General features: G+C 34.2%; 1 protein-coding gene across 1 annotated transcript; it reads right to left on the bottom strand.

The window, feature by feature from the left end:
• Nucleotides 1–10,483, bottom strand: LOC127153010 (multidrug and toxin extrusion protein 1). Its single transcript, XM_051093931.1, has 17 exons — nucleotides 9,753–10,483; nucleotides 9,102–9,203; nucleotides 8,941–9,009; nucleotides 8,716–8,864; nucleotides 8,426–8,468; nucleotides 8,271–8,315; nucleotides 7,879–7,976; nucleotides 7,625–7,722; nucleotides 6,879–6,992; nucleotides 6,724–6,791; nucleotides 5,766–5,874; nucleotides 5,606–5,681; nucleotides 5,233–5,302; nucleotides 4,767–4,899; nucleotides 741–835; nucleotides 588–666; nucleotides 1–498 (listed from the first exon to the last, which is right to left on the bottom strand). Exons 1-17 carry the CDS (start codon nucleotides 9,933–9,935, stop codon nucleotides 263–265), a joined length of 1,767 nt encoding a protein of 588 aa, XP_050949888.1. The 5' UTR covers nucleotides 9,936–10,483; the 3' UTR covers nucleotides 1–262.
• Nucleotides 10,484–11,446: the final 963 nt, after the last annotated feature.

Here is an 11,446-nt window from a genome sequence, read left to right on the forward strand (position 1 = left end):
AAAAACAAAAAAAAAAAAAAAAAAACATGACTTCTAAATGTTTAATTTCACAGTGTAAGTCGACGATAAAATTACTGTAACACAACTGATATCAGAGAAAACGCTGCTTTGAATTAAAAAAATAAATAAAAAAATAAATAAAAAATAATTATCTACCTCATATACTATTAATCTTGCTTAGGTGGTCCAGGCAGTGGTGGATTTTATATATATAAAAAAATAATAATAATAAAAACTGCACAAAGCTCTGTATTTATTATGCTTATCTGAGAAATCCAGTGAGGACCTCATTTAACACAATCCCTCCAGCAAGTATAAGCAGCATGAAGAAAACCGCAAGTCCTCGACGGACAACCAGCTGTTTGGTGGTCAAAACGGCACCAACTGTGATCTTTGTGCCAGTGTCTGTTATTCCTCCTTCTTCTTCACTAAGCCCTTCCAGGTCTTTGCTTGCATCTGCCTGGCCTTCTTCAGCGTGACGGGATTCCTGCGATATTTCTGTATGAGGACAGACAAAGGACAACATTATCGGTCAACAGAGAAAGTCCATTTTGTTATTATTGTCATACACCACAGGCAGAAAGTACCTTCTGTGCAGCCCTTATTTTCCATAGCGTAAGATTCATCTTTGGTCTTAGGGGCTTGTACACCTGCTCTGATCAAGGCCTGAAAATAAAAATATTCATCAGTCATCATCTATCAAAACAGAATATAGATGTGGACGAAGAAAAATTACCCACCTCTTGAGTCGCTTTTTTCCAGTCCAGTTTGCAAATGAGGATGATAAAGAACAAAGATTGTAGGAAAACACATCCAAAAAACCCAATCCACAGACCTAGCAACCAAAAAAAGACAGGAGGAAAGATTCATGGACACATTCAGCGTGGTAAGTTTAACCCACTAATGCTCCTAACTTGCCAGTAACACTTGTACTTCTGGGCATTCAAAAGTGACCAAACTAAATGAGTCAAACTAAATGAATGTACTATATTAATTTATACAAAATCATATTTGTTTTTTAAAGGGATTTTATTGTATAAAATAATGCACTAATATTTGTGTTTGTATCTAACTTGTGTCTATCTTGTTTTAGAATGTAACCCCTTCATTGCTGTATGCTTTTTTCTGCATTATTTTACCCTCAAAAAAGTGTAAATGCAAAGTTCTGTAATGAAACTTTAGATGGCACGATGCTTCCCATTTTAAGCGTCATTTGATGGCCTTTCATTTTTAACCAGATATGAGACTTCACTTTTGCTTTCACTTTCGAGACCAATTCGGAAGGATTTTAGTGTCGCCATCAGCAGCAGCGAGCGCGCCTTCAGCGCAGCTGGAACAATTCTGCGTTCAAGCGCACGCAGTAGGCTAAAGCTTGCCGCAAAGCACCGGCAAAAGTCATTACCATTATGTGTCGGGGGGGAAATAGTAAGGAGATTTTTTAATTAATTATTAATAAACTAGTATTTTCTGAGTCAGTGTCGCAAGGATGAAGTTGCCGATCCTGACTCGCCATCTCTTTGTATGCGCCTTTGAGAAATGCATCTTTACACATTACATAATGAAAACGTTTTTGTTTTCGATTTGCTTTATTTTGTTAAGTTATAATTTAAAGCTTTCTATAGATATATGTATCATGTCTATGAGGTATGTATTCGCTGAGTTTCGGTTCATTTTTGTGAAGCGCTCCTACTGAGATGATGTGTCATGTTTTGTTTTCTTTATAAAAGCACCGTTTGCAACATTTTGTTAATATTGTGAGTGCACACAAATAAAAGTAGACACTTTACAGTTCCGAATGATGTATTATTCTTACTTTTATCAACAAAAATTACGGAATATATTTTAAATCGTTTCCACTGAAAAAAAGTGATCGCACTAGCGCCTCCATATCCTGCAAAGCCGCTTTAGCTTCCACCAGGGGCGTCGCTAGGGCTAATCATTCGGGGCTCGAGCCCCGAAAGTTTTTAGTCCAGCCCCGAATGTTTTTTTGTATGACCCTATGATTTGCACGGAATTTGACAAAGCTTGAATGATTTAATCAAAAGTTGGTCATTAAACTTAAATCAAGTCGCGATATGGACTAGTATCTGTGAATATAATGCCGCAAAAGACTATTTAAACATGAATCCTGCATGATCTGCGTGTCTTTTTATGAATAAATGGCGCGGATGCGCGGTTTCGTTTTCTATACTGACGCGCAGTGATTTCAGCGTCTGCCGTTTCACTAAATGAGGACATAAATACATTAACAACAACATCTCCAGAGTATGCTCTGAGAGTTACTGCATGAGCATTTCACTGTTTCATTTGAGTAAAACAAGCGTCAAAAATATACACAGAAATTTAAAGGTATTCACGGCAAGTCGGCAACCCGTCAAAGTAAAAGTTCGGTTTAACTTTATTAATCATTCAGTAATGTACGTGCCTACTACTACGACGACTACTACTATTAATTAATAAAAATGTATACATTTTTTTTTTTTCACACAATATTTCTTCCATGTTTTTACATTTTAATAGTAAATCCCCCTTATTTGCCAAAAATAAAATATAATTTTCATTAAAAGATCAATAAAATCAATATTTTATACCTTCATCTGATAACCAGAAAAATGCACAACACAGAAGCTATTGTAAAAAATAAATAAAAATTGTTTTTATGCATTCAATAAACAGAGATGCTAAAACATATTTGGTAACAATAAAACGTAAAGTGAGAAAAAAAATAAATAAATATTTCATAGCGTCCTAAACATGTAATTTTTCTTAACTTTTGATAAATTGACAGTAAATTGTATAAGATTCATGGTTTTAATTCATTACACATGATTAAATACATTTTGATTAATAAAATTAAATTTAACCATTAAAAAAGACCAAAAATGAAAACAGAAAACAGAATTTGAAAAAAAAAAAAAAATAATAATAATAATAATAAAATAAAATAAAACGGAATTTGGGGGGGGGGAAATAGGGCCCTATTTTTGCATGTAACTATATATTTGTTACAGTTATAAATACATTTTCAAATGTATTATTTTATTTGTCTAACATATTTTTGTAATGTTATAATTTTGTTATAATACTTTGATATGTTTGCTATTTGCAGTGATTACTATTTACTATTGTTAACAGTGTGACAAGGTCTTTAACACCCAGTTTAATGCCCCCAGACCCACCTAGAAGGATCCAGGTTCAACCACTTGTGTCTAACAAAATCTTATGTGAGCATGATGTGAGCTCCCACCCGCCACCACTAGCCCCTGATGTTTTGGCACCAGCCCCGGATGTTTTAAAATCCTAGAAACGCCCCTGGCTTCCACTCTCCACACAAATGACTGAATATGCACCTAATAGCACACATTTATCTAGCTTTAACATTTAAACTATTTTATATCTACAGATTTTATTTTAGGCAAGTCGTGATGATTTGATAAGGAACAATTTATCAAACTATGATCAGTCTTCCGCTGGCCGATTTATCGTTACTTTTAAAAAACAAAAAGTTGAACGAAAAAAAAAAACGAAAAAAAAAAGCTTCGTTTTTCAGTTATCTTAATAAGTTATCTTAAAAAAAACATATTCCTTTTGCCATTGCATACAAAACTGAACTATTTTAATAGTTTGAGAGTATTTAGCACCGTGTAGTACCTCCATACAACCGCGCCCCCCTAACTGTTGTTAGGATACGCTGACTCAACTACAGACCTAGTCACATGACCTCCAATGCCATGTTCATTTATTTCCAAGGGCAATGTTTTCATTAGCTATACTAAATGTGTGCATCTGATTTCAGCTGCATGCAGAGTCAGAGTCACACTCCTGTCATTAATTTATCACTCCTAATGGCTTTTCACTTATTTAGGTAAAAGGATAAAGGGTTATGTCAGTGACAATTATCAAATGACTTTAAATTATGATACGTGTTCAGGTGGTTGTTTTCTTGTCTATCAACCTTACATCTACTTGTTAACAGCGCATAATGTGCATTTCTATAAGAGGTTCACAATTTGGTTCATTTAAACCAAAGTAAAACAGAGATTATGATTTTTGGCCCCACCAAAGGATGCTCAGACATTGGCACTTATTTAGGTCCTTGGTCAGCCTAGTGACATGACCAAATAAGGAATCTAGGAGTTATGTTTGATGCAGATTTGAAATTCGACAAGCAGATTAATGCTGTAGTTGAGAGTAATGTTTTCTAGATTAGGTCTCTTGCTTGATTAAAATCTATTTTGTCGATGAAAGATTTAAAAAGGTTCTTTTATGTGTTCATCAGATCAACTAATAAGTTGTTTCTTACTATCCCATGAACTCATTTAAAACTGAAAGGGGATCTGTTGCAGGTCCGAGGCCTTGGAATAGCCTGCCGTCTGAGATTAGAGAGATTACATCCATAAAAGCCTTTAAAGCTGGGGTTAAAAATGACTTCTCTTCATTAATCTTCAAGGAGTTGGGCTAGTATGCATGTTTTTATTTGTTTGTTGTTTTATGTATTGTATGTAGCTGTATGTTGATTGTACAGCACTTTGGTCTTCAACTGCAGTTGTAAAGTGCCTTAAAGATAAAAGGAGTGAGGAATTTGTTTCTATAGCAGAGTTAAGCCATTCAGCGTGGAAGCCATGACACACATAGATAGAGGTTTAAATAGAGGTTTTTCAAGTGTATTTAAGCAAAGCCACTGAGAATGTTTCCATTTTGCCACATTAAACTCTGATGTTATCAAGTTGCTTCCCAGGCTTGAATGTGTTGAATGTATCACCTACCGATTATTCCCATGCTGAGAGCAAACATTAGAGACACTCCAGTTGGGAATCCTACAAAATAATATCCCACAATGTTACAAAGAGCACCAAGCAGCTGCTTTCCAGCACCTCTGACAATGCCACCTGTAATGCCCTACAGATAGAAAAAAAAAAAAAAAAAAAAAACATTATCAGACAATATATGAAGTGAATACCTGAAATGAAGATTGTAAATACATTACATACATCAGAATATCACCACACACTTTAATGATTTATGTTTAAAACAAGAAAAAAACAATATACCAGTGGTGTAATAAACTGAATTCTACAATATACTGTCTAGAGTTTTAATATTTTATGCAATTTTGCTTTACAAGTAAATGCATATTTACAGATGTTCAGATATTATTACTGGAAAACAAGACTTTTTTTCCCTAGTGCAAAATTTAGTTATAAATAAAACAATGGACTAATTAAATCTTACCGCAATGGCATCAAATAGATGAAAGAAGCCATACATGATCATGACCTCTGATACTCTTAGCACTATCTCCCTGGAGAGAGAGATTTAGCACACAGATCAAATATTAATTGTTTAATGCTTCAATGGCCACAGTTACATGCTCCCAATACAATTATATAAAAAAGAGTATTTATTATGCTCTTGTATTCAGAAGATGGGACTTCTTTACACAAGCTGACATACTGCATGTTGCCGTTTCTCCCATTCTTATTACCAGAAGTGAACCATCTTGGTATTGTATAAACATCTGGAATATACTCAATAGCCAGTGTAAAATATTATATTGCATTTTAGCATAATGAAATCTGAACAGTAGATTTCAGTAAACACTTACTCTTCTGTGGTAAAGATGTATCCAATAATATCTTTGGTACTTCCAATTAAAGTTGCAACCACACAAGAAACAAGTACTAGAAAAAAATAAAACACACTATGCAGGTAATTAGGCATCTTAAGTATCTCTTAACAAAGCTGTTGATGAAAAGACCACATACGTCCACAGGCTAATGATACTTTGGCAGACAGCTTGGCTTGTTCTGTGTTTCCAGCTCCAAGTGCATTTCCTACCCTCACACTGGCTGCCACTGCAAATCCCAGTGGAAACTGAAAGGTAAAGATAATAAGAAACTGAATGACAAAAAAAAAAAAAAAAACAACGACTTATGTTCAAGGTAATCTGTACTTAACCAAAGTATATAATCTCTAACAGATGTTCCGGTACAGAACTTCTTGCTTACTTTTTGAAATGGTTCTTCTACTTTCCTCTATTTTAACAGCAATTATTTTTGTCTTTTTTTTTTTTTTTTTTGGCACATATTATTAAAACTTTACAAACTGTACATGTATTTTAGTTATTTCTGGGGATATATTTAATAATCTCACTTATAGGATGGATTAAGGCTGTGGTTGCTTGGTAGCTGTTACAGACTTGAAGTTTAACCTCACACAACCCTCTTTCCCATTAGGGAAAATTACAGGTTACGCAGCTGCATTCTTGAGAATGCTCTTCACAAAGACATGCAAGATTAAAACTGTCAGGATCTAATACTTTAAGCATTTGCTCAATTTGATATATATTACAGTGAGTTGTTTTAGAAAAAATAAATAAAAGGCTGGTGTATTTAGTTACAATGTATGATCTGGTTACTGTCACCAATGTATTCGTTTTCACCACCCATGCAGACGATAACAAAACGATATTTGCTAATGAGAAACGATACTTTAAGTAAAGTAAGTAGTGAATGTGGATAACAGAAATGTAGCACTTCTTAGTTCCACAGTTCTGTCAACAGGTTCTAATTTCAGTTTATCTTTCCTATGAACATAACACTAATATCTTGGCCCAATGATCAGTAAAGAGCTGGTGCTGTTGGGTCTGAGAAGATCTTTGAAATCAGTACAAGTGTACAGTTTTGTTTTTGTTACAGGTTAAACCAACCTTTGTACACCCACCATATATGCAATAGTGGCCAGCTCATACACAACAGACTGGGCTCCCAGCTCAGTCTCACTGATGAGCCCTACAGCAATAAAATACATCAAGATCACAAATATATTCATGACTCAAACCAAATGTAATTACATAGAAGCAACAACATATCACAAACCTGCCAGGAATCCACCAATCTCATATGTCCACCACTCTACACACAGCATGAGCATGCTGGGAAAAGCCAAGCGAATGAAGGCACCCCATTCCTGCAGACAGTCACAAGACCAGCCTAGGACACATGGGAAAAATACACACATTTAACTAACAGACAAATCAACAATAAATTGAATTTAACAGCTTTATTGAATAATAACAGATGAAGATCTGAAATATGAAAAATAAAAAAATATGACATTTCAACACCAAGTATCTATGAAAACAGTATGATATAAAATGAACCTGGTGATCTATGACTCATCAGAAACATTCAGTGAACTCTCCACCACATACATTTTAATAAGTCACATAATGAACTACTTGCTGGTCAAATATTAATAAAGAAAACAACATACTTTGCACCAAGTCATAAAACTGTTACATATTTCTCTTGCAAGTGATGTAATCATCTTTAAAATATTTATACAGTGTTAAAACTACTTTTAAAAGGTGTGTAATTCATGAAATAAAAATAAAATGTATTCAACTTTAGTAACATTTAAACATTAAAGCTACAATCCTACAATTCTCTCAATCATTTTAAAATTAGCTTGTAATGAAAAGGTCTTGTACATTTACCAGACACATTCCTTGAAGCTTTTAAGTTTTAAATGTCTTATAGTATTATAAATTAGAGCAAATCTTTGTTTCCCAGATCATAAATCATACACTCTCTTTTGAAAACAATAATGATAAGACACTCACCATCCCAGGTGGCTTTATGCAGGCCCTTCCAGCGGATGTACACATAGAGAAACACAGCCAAGGAATACTGGGAAATAGTGTTTGCAGCAGCAGATCCTCTGTGAATTAGAAAAAAAAAAAATAGAAGAAAAAAACAAAAAAGAAATTATAGCAACCCTATTTTTTACTTTTAAACCTTGGGTTCTTTAGAAATTAATAAAAAATAAACTAAGATCCCTGGAAATGTGATAAACAGAATCTAGACAGCTTCTTACGCCACACCAAGATCAAGCACATGAAGGAAGATGTAGTTTATTAAAGCATTGAGGATGTTTCCTGCTGCTCCTGTGATGACCTGAGGCCAAATAATACCCTAAACAAACAAAGAAAAACAGACCATAACATACACACACACACACACACACACACACACACACACAAAATGCTAACATTTAAATAGCAAGTAAAATTCAAAATTAAAATATATTTAATATTATTTAATCTAAAACACTTAAATACATTTATATCAACAAATACCATTATTATGGGTTAAATCAGGTTGAAATAGCTCTTTAAGATACCAAATGCTGGTTACCACTTTTAATAGTGTAGACTGCAACACTAAGCTCATGCAAAATAATAATAGAAATACAATGCCTGGGTTTACCTGATTTTGAAGATACCTTCCTTGCAGTTGATACATAAAGGCAGCCTGAAAATTGTTTTTAAAAGTCATTACATACATATAGTGGAATAGTTTTTAAGTTATTAATTATTTGTAGTTATAGTGAAAACATTTCAAATGTTTAGTGTATCACTCACAGGCAGAGCAGGCATGAATATTTTTACATAGAGTTGTGACAGACTGTTCAGAGAGAGAAAGAGAAAATAATCACACACTTCACTGACACTAACTGTAGGTCCATGTGACTGTCACATGCCCAAATGTTGTGACATCATGTTTAAACCAACTTATTTCACAACACTTATGTAATTTACTTCCATTAAAACATCCTGACAACTATTAATTTTATCGGCAGATTCAGGTATGTTTTGCTAAACAGGAACATTGCTTAATGCATAACATCTAATAAGTGTTGAATGTGTGAGACCTGGCCACACTTGGACTCTGTCTGACAGCCAGAAGAATGGGCTCTGTGTTGATAAGCAGTGCCCAGCAGGGGAAACAGGCCAACAGGAGGATGAGAATCCCTCTCTGCAGTATCACACCCACCCGCTTCAGATTATTACTGCCAAACGTCTGGAGAACACAATTCAATTCAGTTGAACTCCTAAGCACAAATGACACTCAAATTACTGAACATTCACTATCAGACCTGAGAGATCAGTGTATCACATGCAGACGCCAATCCAGAGCCAATGGAGATGCCAGTCACATTAATAACCTGTGAGCAAAATAACATATTTACAAATGCAATGAGGGTTTTAATAAATGCCAATATAATAAAGACTTTTGAGAAACATTCTGTGAACTCACAGCAATAGCCAGAGCCACACCGGCCAGTTCAGTTTTCCCCAAGTGTCCACAGAATACAGTGCTGATGAAGCTGATCAGAAAGATCATCAGCTGAGAAATAAACTGCACGTAGACAGGAAACATTTTAAGGATCTGATAACAACCGCAAGACATTTCCAATTTTTTCAGTGTTGTATGTTTGATTTGCCATGTCCCCTATTCTTAAGACAAAACTCATTACAGAACTGAGATGCTGACAATTATTTTTGATTATTCTGCTAAACGTACTATTCAGTCACGTTATTTTTTATTTTTTATACACGTTTTAGAAAATGTTCATATGTATCTATAAAGAGACGGATGGCCAGCTGGATAGACAGACCTAATTAAGTCTACTTTTAAAGATGCATATTTATGTCCTCATGTTTTCCTATTATTTTATTTTCCTATTAAAAAAAAAAAAAAAAAAAAAAAAAAAAAAAAACATTTTTATTGACGTTATTTTGTTTTATTGTCAAGGTAAACTTTCCATTCAAAGAATCTAACGTTTATCAGTCAACACTGAATTAAAACTAGCTCGATATTTAGTTAGTTAATTGGCTAAATGCAAAGTTTAAAACGCGCCTTTAAAAAAATAATATATATATATACATACATACTGCTCACACTTACCACTGGTCCAGCCAGTTTTAGCAGCTCTACAATTTCTTCTTTATAATTCACCGGTAACATACTCCGGAGTTTCTTTCGACACTCTCCACAAACAACCTGTGAACTTGACGTTGACTGAGCATCATCACTTTTCTCCAGTTTTAAATCCCCATTTATCTGACTTACTGTGTAAATACCGTCCATTTTCGTTATTTCTTAAGTTTTTAATTCCCACAAAGCAGCTTATATTTAGCTACAGTACAGGACAACATCGGCATGAAAGATACTGTGCTAAAGGCCCCTTGCAGGGACACGTCCGAGTGGATTTCAAAAACTGTTCGGTAGTAAGTTTAGCTCTGCCTGCTGTACTCCACGAGGTTCTTACATAAACAGAAGTCACGGCGTGCTTGGGTCAGGTTTCATTAAAGGAGCATCAACATTTAACAGATTCATGAACAGAGACTAGAAATTTGTATTGTTTAATGCGCTGTAAAATATTTCTACAAGCTCCCTGTTGTTAATGTGTCATGAGAATTAGCTTTTAAAACTCCAGATTTCAAGTGCTTACACCAGTCATTTTCTAAGTATGCAATGTTGAGAGCAAACATAAGGCACTAACTAAATATCCCACTAAATATCCCACAATATTACAAAGAGCACTGTTGTGAATTTTTTTTCTTAGAGACCAGGAGACGTTTTTGGATATCTTGAAGCAGAAGTTTCTCTTTATTCAGTTACTCGCTGCTTGGCACTGCAGTCTTCAAAAAGTCGCCTTACAATATCTCAGCACAGCAGAGTATATAGGTTTGAAGGGGGAGGAGTACATAGAGGTGGATGCAATCTAAACAAAGCATGCAAATGAGGTACAGGAAAACAGCTCAGTTAAAGATTTTTCCCAGCCTTGATCTATTTAGCATACAAGTGTCATTCAAATGCATAGGTGCTTAAACAAAAGGCACAGTTGTACCTTGAGCTTAGAATTCACACTTAACTTGGGAATCCTGCCAGATGCTCAGGAACTGCATAAAGACAAAAGGTTACTGTCTCAGGGCCTGGGCTGCCTGCTCTTAGACTGTCACAATATACATAACTTTCTCAGTTCATGTTGTTATATTGGAACCTATAACAAATATGCATAGGATAGGCATATTTTAAACAGTTTCTTAAATTTGTAATCCTTCAGCACCAAGCAGTTGCAATTCTAACACCTCTGATAATGCACTGATAATTATTATTATTATTATTATTATTATTATTATTATTATTGTTATTATTATTATTACCACTACTATGGTGGGACTGTTATAATAGGATCATCATAATTTTGGTATGTCAGAATGTAATTTATTTAACCTTCAGTTAACAGGACCAGCTGCTTATTTACTTCCACAGTTTTTTTTGTTTTTTTCTGGTGGGACAAACATTAAGACCCCAACTAATAAAAAAAAAAAAAAAAATAATAATAATAATAATAATAATAATAAATAAATAAATAAATAAAATAAAAATCGCTTTTTAATTTATAACGTTAGATTGAGGGTTTACTTGGTACAGTGTTAAAAGCCTAATGGATTTAGGAAAGAAGCAAACAAACAGAAATAATAAAAATGTTAATAAACCACTAACTAAATCTGATTACTTAATAATATTTTACTAATCTTAACAATTTAGTTACAATGCAACCAGCCCATGTGCCCCCTTCACCACCCAGGTAT

This window comes from Labeo rohita, chromosome 21 (genome assembly GCF_022985175.1).
Source record: "Labeo rohita strain BAU-BD-2019 chromosome 21, IGBB_LRoh.1.0, whole genome shotgun sequence".
NCBI lineage: Eukaryota > Metazoa > Chordata > Actinopteri > Cypriniformes > Cyprinidae > Labeo > Labeo rohita.